The sequence below is a fragment of the Seriola aureovittata genome, chromosome 17 (genome assembly GCF_021018895.1).
Source record: "Seriola aureovittata isolate HTS-2021-v1 ecotype China chromosome 17, ASM2101889v1, whole genome shotgun sequence".
In the NCBI taxonomy this organism is placed as follows: Eukaryota; Metazoa; Chordata; class Actinopteri; order Carangiformes; family Carangidae; genus Seriola; species Seriola aureovittata.
The window spans coordinates 516,310-534,710 of record NC_079380.1 but is presented as its reverse complement, the minus strand read 5'-3'; the positions used below and the strand labels follow the sequence as shown (position 1 = coordinate 534,710).

Here is an 18,401-nt window from a genome sequence, read left to right as displayed (position 1 = left end):
AGGAGACAAATAATTCTTTCTGAAAATGTAGACATAGTTGTTGGGATTCATAAAATGTAACTTTGACAGGCAGGGTCTGCACAAAATTTAAACGGGGGTGCCGAGTCCGGCAGCAATACCTGTCTCACTCTCATTGACACCTAATGTAATCGTCTTTTTTTTCAAAAGAATCTCTCTCTGTCTTCGCACTGAGCTTACTCACTCATTTTAAGGAATATCTGAATAAAATAGAGTCTGTAGAAACTTCTGGCTTCAGTGTCTGGCACGGTCTTTTCGGTTTATGAAAAGAAGTAACGGTTTTCTCATAATTTGCAGTTGTTTTGAAGCCATGTAGAAGCCAAATTCTGGGCAGATTTTCACATTGCCATGGCAACGGCAGCTCCTGACCTGTGTGCGTACCTGCGTGCGCCTAGCAACCAGATAACCAACTCTCCAAGCTCTGCTAGCTTTACATTAGCCGTTTTCTTTACTTTTCTTTTTTGATTTGCTGATCATTTTGGCTGTGTTACAGCTGAAGGTATGGATTTCTGCAAGAAAGTGTCTTTTTTGACATATTTTTAAAATCTAATGTCAGTTACTGTTACAGGTCTATTATACACTGCTAACACACTTTGTACCCTCTGGGGTTCCTCGCGTCCAAAAAAGGACACACAAAGAAAATGCTATAAAATCATCATATATCAATATTTTTTTCTGCTTTTTTTGCATAAATCTCTTAAACCACTTCAGTTCTGCTCAAACCTACCAAATGTTTATTAGTTTTCAGGATTGTAACCCTTTAAATGCCAGTTTGAAGACATGTTGCCTCTTGTTTTATTAAAAAAAACAACACAGAATATGAGATATTTCCCACATAATACATGATGGAGGGATGTGACATTGTTTTATATCAGAGTCTTTTATATCAAGACATTTCTCAAAACCAGAATATGATCAGGGTGACTTTTGAACACTGGAAATAAATCATGTACTCATCCCGGTAGTAGCCCCCGTGGCACTCAAAATTTCCCTGGAATTTTCTAGTTGGTATTATTAGGCTGGAAATTAATCATTGTGAACAGTGACAAAAAGGGGAAAGATGTGCAGATATATACTGGGGGGATCACACGTCTTTTTAATGGACTTAATGACCTGACAAAGTACATAGAGTTTACAAATACAACAGATGAGACTTTTAACTGCTTTTGCCTGCTAATCAGGGTAAAATACCTGCACTCGTTACCATGGTTACCAAATTACTTACATTAATATATTTACTTCTCATACAGAGCAATTATAAAATGGCTTCCTGAACAGAGATGGATTTATTAGTATTACACTTTTGAATCTGCTATCACAACATACTGTGGTTGATGTGTTTGTTTTCAGTGTACAAACAAACCAAAGCAGAGTCCAAGCGGACTGAGGTCCTGTCACCAGGGTTCGATTAACACCTTTCTCACCAACCAACTGCACTAACTGGGCAAACCCACCAGAGTTTGATTCCACCAAACCAAACATCTTTTACCAGCTTTCCAGGCCTCTTCATCCATCACTCCAGAATGAGAATGAATGGCATCCTGCTACATCATCATATCTTATTGAACATTTTAGTGTCATCGTTCTTGGAAGAAAAAACAGTATGTCCACCATGTGTCCATTCATCAGGGTGGCGGGGGCTGTACATGGTGTGGTATGGTACTGTTTGCTCCACAGTCAATGTACTCGTATGTCTCCAGAGAGAGCTGCTCATAGTGGGCCAGGTAGTAAACAGTCATAGACATCCTGCAGTAAAACAAGCAGAACATGAAGAATTATAAAACTAGATACTGGCAACAAGTTTAAAACATGGCCTCTCCAGGAAAGGATGTCAGCTACAGTGTTGACCTCAGCTGCACTGACCATGCACAGTGCTCTGTCTTCACAAATCACATCAGCAGCAGCAGACAAGTTCAAAATAGTGAAGTCTACAACACTGTCAAACTATTCCTGGATCTCACATGGAGTAACACAGTTGATCTTTAAGGGTAAATTAAATGTTGGCAAAAAGTGAAGGTTTTCTTTAGATATGTGACTGAGGCAGGGTGGGTGGGGGGACTGTTTTAATCCATGCACCAGTCATGTGAGTGCTGGCTTCACAGAGCAAACTGGGGCAGAAGTCAACACTGATAGTGTAAATGCTCATTCCTCATTAGTCTCACTGAAACAGTCAAACAATCCTGACATCCCCTTTTAGTCCCATTCCATTCAAACCAGTAAGAAAAGCAATGACAAAAATACAAACAGAGAAATCTAATGAGAAGTTACCAAGGTGTGTTCATGTAGGCCCACATCACTCATAGTACACACTAACAAATGAAGTACAGGAATGGACCTAAAAATGTACAAAGGCTTCATTGCTTCAGCTGTAGCCTGGCAGGGTAGAGCACTGTACCTTTGAACATTGGTACATTTCTATACCTTCTTGTCTGTACCTTTATGTCCAGGTACAAAAATATACACACTGGAAAGGTACAGAATTGGTACCTTTTTTTAAGTTATTTTTTTGCATTTTTGCCTTTATTTTGATAGGTGCAGTGAGAGAGAGAGAGACAGGACTTGGTACCTTATGAAATACAGGAAAAAACATTGTCCTAAATTCAGAGACAAAATCACTTAGTTATTGACCAAAATCTATTTTAAAAAACTGACAATTAGTTTAAATCTTTCAACACAAAAACAACATTTTATATGTAAATTAATCCATTCATGCATTTCAATGTATTGTTCTGATAGACCTGATTTGTCCTTAAAACAAGTTCCAGCACATGAGAAAAAGCAGCTTTTCAACATTAAGCTGAAGTCTAAAACCTAAGGAGCAATTCTCTAATCACTCAGTCCTGTCTGTCTCTATCAAAAAAAAAAATTTCATGTGCCATATAAACTTGTTAGTTAGATACGCTTTATTTATTCCGGAAATGTCACAACAATGAAAATCTGATCCTTAAATTTGCAAAAATTTCTACATTTCAGTTTTTTTCTGTCAAGATGGGGTGCTGAGTGACATTAATGAGAAATAAAATGAACTTTTTTGATTTTAGCAAATGGCTGCAATGAAACAAAGAGTGAAAAATTTAAAGGGGTCTGAATACTTTCCGTACCCACAGTATATTAGCTTGTACCTTTTTTGACTTTTCCAGTTTGATTTTAGAAAGTCTGAACAGCAAAAAACTACATTAAATGCTATAGGTCTGTCTAAGTCCAGACACTCTGGCTGCTCAGATCAGATTTAAAAGTCTGTTTTGAGTCACTCACAACGTGACACACAATAATGACGTCTAATCCAGAGTGATTGTATCTGTGTTGTTACTACAGCAACACACGCAGATCGGTTGGTGATGTCTGGACTCCCAAATCTAATCTGATTACTGGCAAATAACATTCAGGTCAATAGGGGAGTCTGTCCTACAGAGCTGATTCACCTGCAGTCTGAATAAAGACTTTACAGTGTTACCAAGGTCTTTTGAAATGAGTGTGTCTTTGTGCTGAGAGGTGATATCTGTAAAATTTGACCCAGAAAGAACATATGATCTTTGTAAAACAACATAAAGTATTAAAATACCAATATATAACCATAGATCTACATTTCAGAAATATGTGTGCCATTCCTCAGGTTGTGCGGCATTGATTGCTGGGCCAAACTGACTCATTTGAGTGTATGTATATTATAATATTAAAGTTCTTTTAATCATATCCAGGACTTGATGAACCTGTTGACTGCTGGGCCTCTATCACTCAGAGATTCAGAAAGCAGCCACAATAAAGGATTAATAGTATCGGTGTCTTTTTCTGTATGTCAATGAGTTTAACACAGCTTTATTTAGCTATTTAACTTCATGAGTGCAATTTAAAACAACCTTAAACCTTCCAAAGACAGCTACAAATTCCTAAACAGGTCTTCCCTTGACCAAATTACATACAACACATTCAAAAACACTGTCCCAAGTGCAACTTTCCCCACTGTGAGAAACTTGATACTTACTGTAGGTGCACATACAGAATGTGGACGGGTAAGGAAGCTTTCTTACAGTAGATACTGCAGAGAAAAACAAGGTGAAAACAGCCAATGAATGATCAGTTTAGAGAGGTGCCAAAGACAGTATTTATGCTGCAATAATGATTAAATATACACAGATGTTGAACACAAGACAGGAACAGACAACAGGTTTCTACCAGTGCGTAGCATACATGCTGTATGTAATTCAAAACCAAAAAACTCCTCTGACTTTGTACAGAGAGCTGAGAGGGACTGAAATAAACTTGAATGGCCATTTTCATGTTTTACAACCTTCTGTAATCCTTTTGTAAATTTCATAAAGTAAACTTAAACCACTAGACCTGCTTCTCCAGCTATGACTGCCCTGCCTTTAACAGTTCATACTTTAAGGTAAACACAAGAAACTTGTGCTACAGAAAATGGACCAGACTCAGTGAATAGCTCCCTAAGCTTAACATGTCCTATGATGACTATTAATTTAGCTATACAGACTAATGAGCAGTGATAACTAACATGTCTTTGGGGTCATCAGGTGGGAACCTCCTTTCACCAGTGTTTCGTCTAGCTGGTCCCACGACACCTCCAGGAGGCTAGACAGTGATCACTGGCGTCCCAGAGTCACTCCCCTAATGCCAGCCATCACTGCTCCTCACACCACGATTATTTTCTTTATCTTGCCTATGCTACCACAAACAACACCATCATCAACTCTGACAAAACACACTAGCAGATTCAGCAAACAAACTCCCCCAAACAGTTGGAGAAAGTGGCGGCCATTTTGAATGAGGGAGGTAGAGTCAGGGAGAGGTGCCTTTTTGGGTTAGCTCTCCCCTGCCGGATTAGGCTGTGCCCACACCCCCCACTTAAAAACACTTCCTCTTCCTGGATTTCTTCCTTGCTTCTCCTAAGAGTCTGTCTATCCTAAGTGCTCCCCCTGCTGGGCCCCCAGCTACCATTACTTCTTCTCATCCAAATCCACTGACTGGATCTTGCTGCCTCATCTGACATGTCCTTTACTATTTTCCTCACACTCTGTGCACTTGCTCCTAACTCCAAAGAGACAACAGAAAAATCCTCTACATCCTACTTCCACTGGACAAATCCTAACTTTCCATCCTCGCTGCTCTGTTTCTGCCCCTAACTCTACATACCTGAGCTTTTTCCTTTCATATGCTTCTTCAACTAAGGCCTCCCACGGAACAGTCAGCTCTATGAAATATACTTTCATTCTACTCCTAGACCACAAGACTATGTCAGGCCTTAGCTTTGTACTGGCTATTTCCTGGGGCCATTTCCCAATCACAAGCATCCTCTAAGTTGCCTTGCCTCCTTGTTGTCTTACCAACTTTCTCTCCCTCTTGAACAAACTTGATTGCAACTCTCTTTATTTTAGGCCCTCCTAAATTTGCCTGCCTCCGTGACTCTTCAATTCCTGCAGCTAAGCTTTTTAGAACCTGGTTATGTCGCCACGTATACCTGCCTTGCGACAGACTAACCTTACACCCTGACAGAATGTGCTTTAGAGTTGCAGTACCTGAACACAATGAACATAGTGGGTCTCCATTTACCTAGAGTTTTAGGTTCCGGGGAGTTGGCAATACATTATAAGTTGCCCCTATCAAAAATATAATACTACTTTCCTCCATACTCCACAGTTCTTTCCAGCTAAGCTTTTTCTTGTCTACACCTTCCCAATTCACCCACTGTCCCTGCTTAGCCTGAGCCACTGCCTTAGCACCCCTTAATATTTCCTCCTGTCTACGAACCTGCTCCACGACTAGCTTTCTCTTCTCCTTGGGACCTGCTCTACTCCACACCGGTTTGCTTGGGCCAAGCCCCAAGCCTCCCCGGCCTATTTGGACATTACCCACAATCTCTGTATGCCTGAGCGTTGCTTCCGCCTCCTGCACTGCCATTCTTGGATTCCACTTTCTCCCCTTGATTGGGTTTGGAACCACCTTACTGACTACCACATCTTTGCTCCCAGATAACAGGAGCTCTGTCCTAACCTTGGTACATGTAAACTCCTCCACTAGACTAGTTACTGGGAGCTGAAGTATGCCTTTCCCATACAGTGCCACTGTGCTTAAACATCTAGGAACACCTGGCCACTTCCTAATATAGGAGCTAACTAATCTTTCCATTTTTTCTGCAGCAGATAATGGAATCTCATACACAGACAGTGGCCACATCAACCTGGGAAATAACCCAAACTGCAAACACCATAGCTTCAACTTTCCTGGAAGCCCTGATTTATCTATTCTATCCAGTCCCTCAGCAACATCCTTCCAAAACTGCACTACCTGTTGTCCGTCATTCAAGTCTGCCTTGTACCACCTACCTAGACTCTTTACTGATTTTTCCCTAATTATTGGAATTTCCTCTTCGTCTATTTCAAACTTCCTATCACTTAACTTCCCTCTACATATTGAGATACTTCTAGACTTACTAGGCTTGATTTTCATACTAGCCCACTTTAAGTTTTTATTAAGTCTCTCAAGTACTCTTTTCATACATGGCACCGTTGTAGTTGTCAACGTCATGTCATCCATGTAGGCCCTAATTGGTGTAAGGCGCATCACATCCTGCCGCCTCTCTCCACCTACAACCCACTTAGAAGCTCTAATGATTACCTCCATCGCCATTGTGAATGCCAATGGAGAAATCGTGCACCCTGGCATAATGCCTATTTCTAGCCTCTGCCATCCTGTTGTAAAGCCTGCTTTGCTTAAGCATAGTCTAATATCTTGGAAATACGATTTTACTAAATTAACCACTACTCCAGGCACTCTAAAATAATCAAATGCCTCCCAAATAAGGCTATGTGGCACTGAACCAAACACATTTGCTAAATCCAAAAATATGACATTCAAGTCTCTTTTCTCTGTCTTGGCTGCCTGAATCTGATGCCAAATCATGCTAGTGTGCTCTAAACATCCTGCGAAACCTGGTATTCCTGCCTTCTGTACTGCAGTATCTATTAAGCTATTCCTTTCTAAATAACTAGCTAATCTCCGTGCGACTACGCTAAAGAAGATCTTCCCCTCTACATTTAGGAGAGAGATCATTCGAAACTGACTCAGGTCTGAGGATTCCTTCTCCTTTGGAATAAAAACACCTCCTGCCCTACGCCATGCTCTGGGAATAACCTGTTTCTCCCAAACTATTCTTAATTGCCACCACAAAAACTTTAGGATATCAGGTGCGCTTTTATAAACCCAGTAGGGGACTCCATTTGGCCCTGGGGCCGAAGAAGCCTTTGCACGCCTGACTACCTCCTCAACCTCCTTCAACCTTGGTGGTCTAACATCCATCTCATGATCTATCTTTCCTACTGGTGGCATGTCAGGTGGAAGGCCTATTACTCTATTCTGCTCAAAATCTGAATACGTGATTCTTAGATATTTTTCTACTTCTAACTTTGTTGCCTTAAGCTGCCCTCCCTTTTCCTGGTATATACACAGTAAATCACATGACCATCAATTCAGTTTTTCTTTTTCAATACAGTATTACTTTCACTTTGATAAAAGCAATGTTAAATGACGGGGCTCTGATTTAATTGTGAAAGTCCTGACAGGAAGTTGTGATTTGTATTTTTCTGCCACTTTGACTATTCTTTCAGATGTTTGTCCCAACAAATCACACTTGTTGCTTAGTTCATGTGGAGTTTTCATTTGGACAGCTGTTATTTATTTATGAGGTGCTATATGAAAGTATTCTAATTTTAAAGTTCAGTCATCAACGAGCTAGCCCCGGGTCATTCCTCCTCCTGTTTCCCTGCCTGAAGCAGGTCTCTTGTCCAGTGGACGGACTGTAACGCCACCATCTTGGACTGCAGCTGGTAACAGTGGTTCTGGTTCCACTCAGGTGGAGAACTGAGGCTTTTAAAATTAAATATCTAAATATAGCACCTTTTTTTTGTAAGTTATTTTTTGGCATTTTTGCCTTTATTATGATAACCACAGGAAGAGAGAGAGAGGGGATTAACATGCAGCAAAAGGCCATGGTCGCGTTCGAACTAGGCTGCAGTTAGGACTAAGCCCCAATACAGCATCTTTTAATGAGGTGATCTGTACGATTCATCTGAAAAGTTGATAATATGCCAAAGTAAGATCGTCCTCGATATAAGATCGTCAGATAGCCCACCCCTAATGCCAGCTGCCTAACATCTTTAGATTTTTTAGATCTTTAGATTTTGTACTAAACCCGTTAGTTATACCACAATCTTCCCATATAAGGAGGCTCTGAATCAAACCATACGTTTTTTCTGTCAGGTTAAGTAACGCTGGCAACTCACCTCAGGTCAGGGTCTGTCAGCTTGATGGGGATCACGAAGGAGTACTGTGAGGAAACATAAGCAAGTCATTCACTTTCTTCACACTGCCCTCTAATTCATCACTAGCACAATATCAACAATATTCTCATATAAAACTTTACTGTATCAGAAAAATCATACAAAATAAGCAGACTCAAAACCTCACAGATTCTCACTCTCACTTTTAAATTTGGTAGCCATCCATCCGATCATCTCTACATGATAGTAGCTGTTTATGTCAAGTTGGGAAGTCTCACCGTTTTGATGGACAGGGGTTTGACAGAGGCCACATTCTTAATGGACACTGTTCCCACCACTGTGTCAAAGTTGAGGGCCTGCACTGTCAGATTATAGGCCTGCACTGCTGCAAAGTTGTCATTGGTGATGTTCAACACATTCTACAAGGAGAAAGAATTGTGACTGAATGAATCAGTTAAGTTTCACTGTTCTATCCATTAAACCCTTTGCTCTCCTTGCTTTCTCTCTCCACTCACCGTGATGTTAATTTGGACTTTGTCTTCAATGAAATATACAAAGGATGACTTCACAGCTACTGGAGACAGAAGGACAGAGCGAGGAAAGAGGAAGAACAACACCAGGGAGCTGACAAGGAGGCACACACTGATGGACACAGCAACATACAGCTTCCTGAGAGGAGGAGATATCACAAACATCATCAGGTCATATAGTCCAACAAGTGGTTTGAGAAAAAACTTCATCACTTTAATTCAAGTGTTCAGTATTTGCTTCCTTACGTGTGTCTGGGTCTCAGCCTCTGGTCATTACAGGGAATGACAGCCACCAGCATGCTCTCCTGACCTAGAACAGACATGGAGCACAGTTTCATATGTTTCATACTCCCAATGTGGGAAAAATTTGAATATTCAAACTGTAATTAATCTATTGCCTCCAGAAACAAGTAGGGCAACATCAACTATACAGATAATAAGAGGGCAAAAGGAGAACTTTAACAGCCTCAGTGTGTGTGTACGTGTGTGTGTGTGTGTTTGTTTGGGTGTTTAGTACCTCTAGGTATACGTCCAGTACCCTGGCAGGTTGGACAGTGAAGTGTTTCTCCTGTGCTGTCTCTCCTGTTGGAGCTCCGCCTCTTGAGTTCATCCTTCTCAATTATAGGCTGGTGGTCATTGTCTTGGCCACTCCCATCGTGCTTTAACCCAGTGCCACCATCACATGTGCTGGGAACAGTCCCCATACCTGAGGAAAGATAGGGGTCAACTGCAAAACTTTGGACTAGTGGAAAGAAATTAAATTGTATTAGTAGTCTTTTGAGGAAACATCTTAATGTTATGAAAATACATCTGTAATAATAATAAAAGACTAATTAACATACAATATTTTGTTATCAAAATGTATGAATATCTTAAGTATAATTAGTACTACAATTTTATTCTCATACATGAATTTCTATATAAATTATTACTTTATCTTGAAATATTACAGCTAAAATATCATTCTTAAAATTACACCTTTATCATCACTATGCATGGTGGCAGCACCACTCTAATGCTATCTGGCTGTGCAACCTTTCTGTGTGTGAACCATTCTCTGCTCATTTCTACCATGGCAACTGCAAGTAAAAAGAGGAAAGTTGACAGTGAGGGCCGCTGCTTTCAGGAGAAATGGGAATTACAATATTTCTTCACTGAAAATCAATTGTGTTTGCCTAATTTGTCAAGAGACGGCTGCCTTGTTTAAGGAATTCAATGTAAAGAGATACTACCAGACAAAACATGCTAACGCATACGACAAGGTAACAGGGAGTGACCGTACTGAAAAAGTGAAGCACCTCCAAGCTGCTCTGGCATCACAACAGCGATTCTTCATGCGGGCCTGTGACTCAATTGAAATCATCACCAAAGCAAACTACAAAGTGGCCCCCTTTAATAGCAAAACATGGCAAACCTTTTACAGAGGGTACGTTTATCAAAGACTGTGTCATGAAAATGGTTGAGAACATTTGCCCTGAAAAGAAGCAAGAATTGATTAATGTTTGCCTAGCTCATAACACTGTGGCACATAGAATTGAGGACATATCGTCAGATATGCAGCTATTGAGAAGGACATGTTGCTTTTCTCTTCTCCCCTCTCCACGGACCCTGATGAGGGTCCTACAGCTGCAGCTGAAGCTCATTGAGCTGCAGTGTTACGACGAGTGGCGCCGCAGACACCAGCAGCTTTCTCTTGTTGACTTTTACCGGCAGCTGGATAAAGGCAGGTTTCCAGAAATGCGAACATTTGCAAAGAAAATGCTGAGCTTAATCAGCTCCACATATTTGTGTGAGCAGGCATTCTCTGTCATGAATTTAAACAAGAGCCGATTGAGGTCAAGACTAAGTGACTCCCGCTTACGTGACATTTTACGCATCTCAACCAGTGCCCTCAAACCCGATCTGGCCTGTTTACTGAAATCCAGATCTCAGTACCACCCTTCTCATTAGTGTCAGCAGGTTATCTGTTTCTTGGTCAATCTGAAATTCTGAGTGTTTTGAACAGTAACATCTGTCACTATTAACAATGAAAATCCAAAAGCACAGTTAATATACGCACTTGGACTTATGGCACTTATTTCATTAAACTCTTGAATAAGATTTGGCTATAACTGTTGATGTTATGTACCTGTAGATGTGACACAAACTATTACTTTCTGAATGATCTTGTAAAAGACAAGAATAAAATTCACATGTTTTAAGACAAATTAAGCCGCGGTGGTACTAAGCGTGTGTGTGTGTGTGTGTGGGGGGGGGGGGGGGGTGTCGCAATATTTACATTTTCATTATCATTATCTCTCCAGCCGCGACGTGTCAATTCTCCATGCAGGAAATACCCTGAGTGTGACAGGACACTGATCTGCTGAGAGGTTGAAATGTTCCCAGTACAATAAACACCAATGCAGTGTTGAAACAGAATATAGTAATTTTTCCAACATGTTACTGTTGTAACTGTAGTTCAGTTTGTGTCAGAACATTTTTTGCTCTATATTTCTGCACTTCTCTTTTTATAAAGTCAGATTACACATTTTTTGATGTTTTGATAAAAGCCTGACTAAGTCTTGAAACTCTGGTGAAAAGGTTTAATTCATTGGTGACAATGTTGAAGTGACTGACTGACTGCATGCTTTGACTCGTGAACAAGGTTGATTGTTTTAGAGGCTTTTGCACTGGTGATTTAGTGTTGGGAGAACTGCATTAAGAGTTGTGAGAATGATGTTTCTGATGAGTGAATTGCATCAAAGTCACAGCAGAGGTTGGGACTTTAATAATTTCAATGTCTGTGACCCTGACCCAAGAGTGACCACGTAAAAGGAAATATTCCAGCCTGAAATACACCACAATTTACCCTCAACAGTGGATAAAATGATTGTGTGTAACATTGAGGTTAGTAGTCAGAGGTCAAAACAAATCTCATAAAAACAGGTGTGCAGTTTTCATGCCAGGCACCAAACAGCAGGCAGACAGATACAGACACAGCAGACCATCAGGAGCTAATGAGACATATTTCTTTCAGGAGTTGGTGGAGATAAAAACAAACCTTCATTTTAAGAAAGAACTCAGACAGCCCTTTAATCTTGTTGTATGTGTTCACTCATTTAGAATGATTCTGTTGACAAACAGCTGTGTCATCAAGTGTAGTAATCTTACGTACACACTAAAGTGCAAATAACAAGTCTGAACTATGGACTTCCGTCAAGGACGCTTTTGTTTCTTACACGGAAATTAAATTATTTTTAGGAAGACAGGAAACCCCCACACAACACACACAGTGTAACACACACAGTGAAACACACACAGTGTAACACACACACTGTAACACACACACTGTAACACACACACTGTAACCCTCCCAGTGTACATCGTTGACCTGGATCATTTAAAACCGTCTAGTCTCATCTCGTCAGTGAAGGCAACACACCAACAACAACCCTCCTCAACATGTCGCACTTTCATTTCCCGCTCTTCACCGGTCTGCGCCATGTTCGTCAGTCAGCGGACAGGGTGTCGGCAGCTTACCTGACAGGTGAGCTTCTGTTTGAGTCGTTCACAGCCTCTTCATCTACTTGCTGCGTATTATAACGTTAAGTTCTTCTTGTTTGCTAGCAATGTGGCGCTGGTACACGGATCACACCCCGCGGAACACAACACGCAAACACTTCCTGTGACCGCTTTCAAAGTAAAGTTGTCATAATAAAGTATGTCCACTATGCTGTTTCTCCGACTGTATTCGGCGTTTAATTATACAATGAGAAGTTGTTTGATCACATAAACATGTTATGTACAACTCCACAAAATCGCCGTGTGACATCTTCTTCACCTTTATTTGCATTATTCTTACAGCAGATGGCAGCTGATGGTGATTTATTTTTTATTTTGCCCAAAAATATTTCTCTTCATTTTTGTTTGTTTTTGCTCAGTGAAGAAACAAGTATGGAAGTGTAAGGCATTCATTAGAAATTTCTTTTCTTCTAACAAGATAATTATTTGAGAATTCTGATAAAAGTTTTAATGTGAAAAATAAATTCCAGCTTTTCTGAATTAGTGTTGAAGCAAACATGTCCCGCCTGGTACGTTTGATCCAGTTTTATTTTGGTTTGAGACATTGGGAGATACTTGTGTCTTTAAGTAATATAGATAGTATTGTTATTAGTTTTTCGACTTTGCGCAGGCACCTTTAGGACTTATTGTTCAGACTGAGAGCCCATCCTGATATCCTGGATATTGCAGTATTTCTGCATGATGAGCTGAACCAACACGGCATGCGTCACAGATATAAGATGGTGCATCTTAAATGCATACAGGCTGGCTATATGGTGACAAAAAGAGACAATCAGGCAATTGCTGAAAATGCTGGATCTCCACAGAGTGCAACTAAGGTGCCGGAATATCCTTCAGTGACCCAAAATTTTTTTGGCATGTTCATATGATAAACCTGAACCTTATGAGATCTGCATCAATGGTGCAATAGATGAGTTTTTATGAATGGTGACATGGCTACATGCATATGCTCAAAGTGTGATCCAAAGGTCATCGCTGGATACTTCATTGATGAGGTGTAATCAAGGAATGGGACTGCTACCAAGCGGCAACTTCCTCCTTTGGCACTTCAGTGGCAGGTTTTGCCACACCACGCCAAATATCTTGTAAAAAGAGAAATACTTGGCAATAAACCTTATTTTCTGATTCTGCCATTGTGATGATGTCATCATCCCTTCCTCATGCTGCTGTAGCCAACAACAACAACACGGATGACTGAACAGGGGCGAAGAGGTGAAATGCTGCCCCGTATGGAGGTGGAGCAAGTAGCACGATCTTACACATTACACATTTAATGAATTACTTTGGGATTGTTTATAAAACGGCACTGAGCTGATATATTTAGGTCCAAAAACATACTTTTTTTTTTGGTTAAGTGGTCCTTCAAGTCCATTAACAGAATGTTTATCAGCCAGTAAACAAGTTGTCAGTCTAAATCTGGTGATGACTTTCTTGATACAAAAGAAAATTAAAATCATGAAACACTTCCTGAGCTTATTAGTACCTTATGTGCTCTGACTCACATTCACACACTGTCTAAAGCTATACAGCATTGACAAAACTACAATCAAACAAAAAGTAAACAAGGAAAGGAAAAGTGTGTACATGTGAGCGAGTGAGGCTCTTTTATGCTATGTCCATTACACAGAAGTTGCTGGATAGCCTCCATTCCTCCATCAACTTTAACACCTTGTGCTAGCAGCAGGTAATGAAGCTTTCAACAAAGATGGAAGTCCACTCAGCTCTACTGCCATCCTTCCAGACGTCCTTGAGACATTAGCTGAAAGCATCTTTGAGTATGTTGCCTATCCTACAGCTGCACAGTTTGCCAATGTAGCAGAAGCATTGATTCGAAAACATCCTTGCCTCAAAGAAACAGGGTCCTACAATGGATGTTACGGATGGCAACAAAGACTCAAATTTAAAATGGGCAATTATAGACCCAAACTTAGAGGGCTTGGGTGCCCTGAGCTTGATGTGAATGCTCTAAAAAAAGAAGCGAGCAAATGAAAAAACGCCTGCCAAGAATGTGAAGAAGGCACGGAAGGGTGAGGCGAACTACTTGCCACCTCATCCACAGGGAGAAACACAAGAAAGTTTGGAATGTGAAACACTGGAGCTCCTAAGCAAAGTGAAGAAGAGGAATAATTCCCAGATCATCAATGAGAAAATGGAAAGGACATTGTCCATTCACAGACAGGAAGTTGTCACCCTGTCCCCACCTGTCAGTGACTTGAAGGAACGTTGGCCTGCTCCTTTTCTTCCAGCACAGGTAAATGTTTTTTTTTGTTGCTGTTGTTTTTTAATAAAATTTGGCAGGAGTATGGTTTTAGCTGAATGAAAGTTTAATTCTGACAACTCTTATCCCATGTTGCTTTGTTTTGTGTGTCACACAGATCAATGAAGAATATAGAAGGATCCGTTAATCTGGAGTCAACTTTCATGCAAAATCTTGATCAGTGCATACCAAGCCTAATGCCATTGGTGTTGTCAAGAGGAGGGGCTGCAAAAAAGATCCAGAACATCATGGAACTCCTTAAGGTACATGATTCAATAGTTAGGATAAAAATTTAAAAAATTTACCCTTTTTAGGAAAATTTCATTCATCCATGTTACCTTTTTTCTTCTGGGAATCTAATCCTGAGGTGCTACATGAAACCCTTAAATAATTAGAAAACTTAAAAAAAAATTCTTTATCAGGACAACACAATTGAGACACGCCGAGAGGTTGCCATCCGCTGCCTAGTGGTTTATCTTGGGGAAAAGGAGGAGGATCTTTTCAAATATTTGGTAGGTAAAACTAAATCAATTTTTTTTTTTTTTGCATTTTGACTACAGTCATCAATTTGATACAGTATTTTCTTCCAACCCTTAACATAATAGCCTATGAGAGGGTTAGGGATACCAGCTAAATGACAATGAAGACTGAAATTTTGTTCTGATATTTGTGCTCCCAGGATGCTGAAGGCCAAATTGGAGATCTTGAGAGCCAAGTGATGAATATCCTAGTCACCAAAGGCGCCAAAGCATCTGATCCAGCCAGTGCAACTATCATGATCGAAGGGACAGAAGTCATTGAGGGGTTGAATGTACCAAATTTTTAAAATCAATCCTAAAACATACAGGAAGCCAGTGAAGGGAGGCCAGCACAGGAGAAATCTGCTCTTGCTTGCCTGTTCCTGTTAAAAGACGAGCTGCTGCATTTTGGACCAACTGTAGTCGTGAGAGGGAGTTCTGGTTAACACCAACATAAAGAGCATTACAGTAGTCAAGGCGGGACAACATAAAAGCATGGATGACTCTTTCAAAATCATTAAAAGACAGGCAGGACTTGACCTTTGATAAAAGCCTCAGTTGGAAAAAGCTAGATTTCACAACTGAATTGATGTGTTTGTCCAATTTAAAATCACTGTCCATAATCACACCCAGATTTCTAACAGTGGATTTTACGTATGGACTTACAGAGCTCAGGTCTATGTGGGGGCCAACACAGGCACTACTAGACAAGCTGGTAAAAAAGGCTGTGTCTGTGCTTGGCAGCAGTCTGGACTCAGTCAGGACTGTTGTGGAGAGACGCACACAATGTAAGATGGAGGCCAACTTGGACAATAACAACCATCCTCTCCACAACATTCTGGCAGGACAGAGAAGAAGTTAGAGGTGCAGAAAATGCCTCATCTCCCTGCGGTGCAGAACAGAGAGGTTCAGGAGATCCTTTGTTCCCACTGCCATCAGGCTATACAACACCTCAGCCGAAGGAAGTGGACTAGTCTTATTATTATTGTTTATTTATTATTAACTATTTTTATTATTATATATATATATATATATATATATAATCATCCTCCTCAATCTCTTCATCCGGGCATGAGGAGGGGGGGGATGTCTGGCTGTTGGTCTGGGGATGGTATCCCGAGCTGAGGCTGACAGAGGAGAACTGGGGTCAAACAGGGGTGTAAGAGACCCGCCAAAGGCTGATGAGAAGATTTGCTGTGGAAACAGACGGAGCAAGCCGCCACAAAGGCCTGAGTGTCCTTGGTGATGGTGGGTCACCAGAAGCGCTGTTTGATGAATGAGAGCATGCGTTGAATTCCTGGATGACAGGTAAGTTTGGAGGAGTGTCCCCAGTGGAGAACATGGAATTTCATAGGGCCAGGCACAAACAGACGGTTAGCAGGAACATTACCTGGGTCAGACTGCGTGCGCTGGGCATCCTTAACTAGTGTCTCTATTTCCCAGAGAGCAGCAGCAACAATGCAGGACACGGGAACAATGGTTTCTGGGACAGTACTGGTCTTGTCCTTGTCACTCTGATGGGAGAGGGCATTAGGTTTTTGATTGTGGGTTAATGGTTGTTCCCCAGAAACAATGACCACATTGCCTGGCGAGACTTTAATCTCTTTTGGCGCCTCGAGGTAAGCAAGGTTTTTGTGGTCCGTCCATACCAAAAATAGATGTTTGGCTCCACTTTGGAAAAAACATTAGCCTGGTGAAGAGGACTGAAGGCACAGTCGATGAGGGGAAGAGGGTACTTATATTTTTTTGGTTTTATTTTTTCAGTGATGTTGTTCAGTCCAGTATAGTTGATGCAGGGACGAAAAGAGCCATCTTTTTACCCCAACAAAGAAAAACCCTGCTCCAAGCCTGCCAACGGTGGGTCTCTTTTCTACGTCACTCTCTCATGCGATTATCTAATCTGGTGGCTACGGAAATTAGAGCATCGAGGGACTCAGTCTCATCTCTCACTGCCAGCTCATCTTTCATTGTTTCTGAGAGGCTGTGAGAAAAAACACCCTGGAGTGAGACCTCGTCCAAACCATTCTGGGCCGCCAGGATTCTAAACTCGATAGAGATTTCGAATCCTGGCAGAGAGACAACACCACTAAGTGGCTCTGCCGGTGAGAAGACTCACCAGAAATATAGGTGGTTGGTTGTTCCGAAAACACTAGGGAACATTGCAGAAGGAACCATGCGCAAGTACCCAACTCACCACTGTAGCGTTCTGGGGTAGGAATGTGGGGTTCACAGGGGAGAGGAGCAGGGGCAGCCTGGGCAGAGGGAGCTGGAGGTGGGTTCAAATCTGGTGGAGTCAGGCAAGCGGAAACGTGGTTCATCTGTATGCCCAGCTGAAAGACAGGCACTGAGGGTTTTAAGGTTCTCCACGACATCCAGGAGCACCCTCTCATGTTGTCCAACCAAAATTCCCAGGGCCACTAATGCCTGGCAGAGTGTGTCTGAATCTGCGGGGTCCATTTTATGGCTAGGTTGTTCTGTAATGATCTGGCTAACTCTTTAACACCTGAGCCTCAAAATGTCCAACTGGATTTTTTTTGCTTATTTTGACTATAAAAAAAGATCAGAAAATGTCCTGAGAGTAAGTTGTCTTTGTCAGCATCTGTTATTTTCAATTTACTGCATGTTAAAACACTGAAAAACAGTTTAAATGAAGGAAAAACACGTAAACGGAATTTGATTTTAGAGTTTTAGTAAAGAAAAAACACTGAAACTGTACATGAATAAGAGGTTTTCCATGTTCCTCTCTGGCTGCAGACAGTCCCACACCACATTCCTGACACTGCCAGGCAGTGCTCTTTTTACAGAGCTTGCAGCGCTGTCGCCCCATGCTGGCTCTGTTAGATTTTGTGTGGCCGCTGCTTGTGGGGACAGGCAGATTTTTGTTACCTGGGGTCTTCTGTGGGCCATTTTTCACATCAACTCCAAGGAGGTGCGCAGTAAGCTCCTCCTGGAATTGCTGACATCCTGGGATTCTCTTGCAGGCTGGCACAGCGAGTCTTGTGGATCACGAATGAGTTAGTCATGGCAATGTCAAGCACATGTTGAAAAACAGTGGTGGGTCCATCTCCTTGTTTTCCAGTCGACAGTGTTCCACCTTTGATGATGTGGTGAGCGGCTATGGTCTCTAACACCATCACCGGAGCCTCCAGCATCCCCACGCCTTCTCCCTCTATGGCCCTGAATGTGACCTCTGATAGATAGATAGATAGAAGAGAAATTCAATTAT

At 41.3% G+C, this 18,401-nt stretch overlaps 1 protein-coding gene across 1 annotated transcript; it reads right to left on the bottom strand.

The window, feature by feature from the left end:
* Positions 1–1,091: 1,091 nt before the first annotated feature.
* LOC130185748 (transmembrane protein 106B-like) lies at positions 1,092–12,498 on the bottom strand. Its single transcript, XM_056402378.1, has 8 exons — positions 12,359–12,498; positions 9,357–9,545; positions 9,086–9,149; positions 8,825–8,978; positions 8,588–8,728; positions 8,313–8,356; positions 4,001–4,054; positions 1,092–1,764 (listed from the first exon to the last, which is right to left on the bottom strand). Exons 2-8 carry the CDS (start codon positions 9,541–9,543, stop codon positions 1,644–1,646), a joined length of 765 nt encoding a protein of 254 aa, XP_056258353.1. The 5' UTR covers positions 9,544–9,545; positions 12,359–12,498; the 3' UTR covers positions 1,092–1,643.
* Between the last annotated feature and the right edge of the window lie 5,903 nt (positions 12,499–18,401).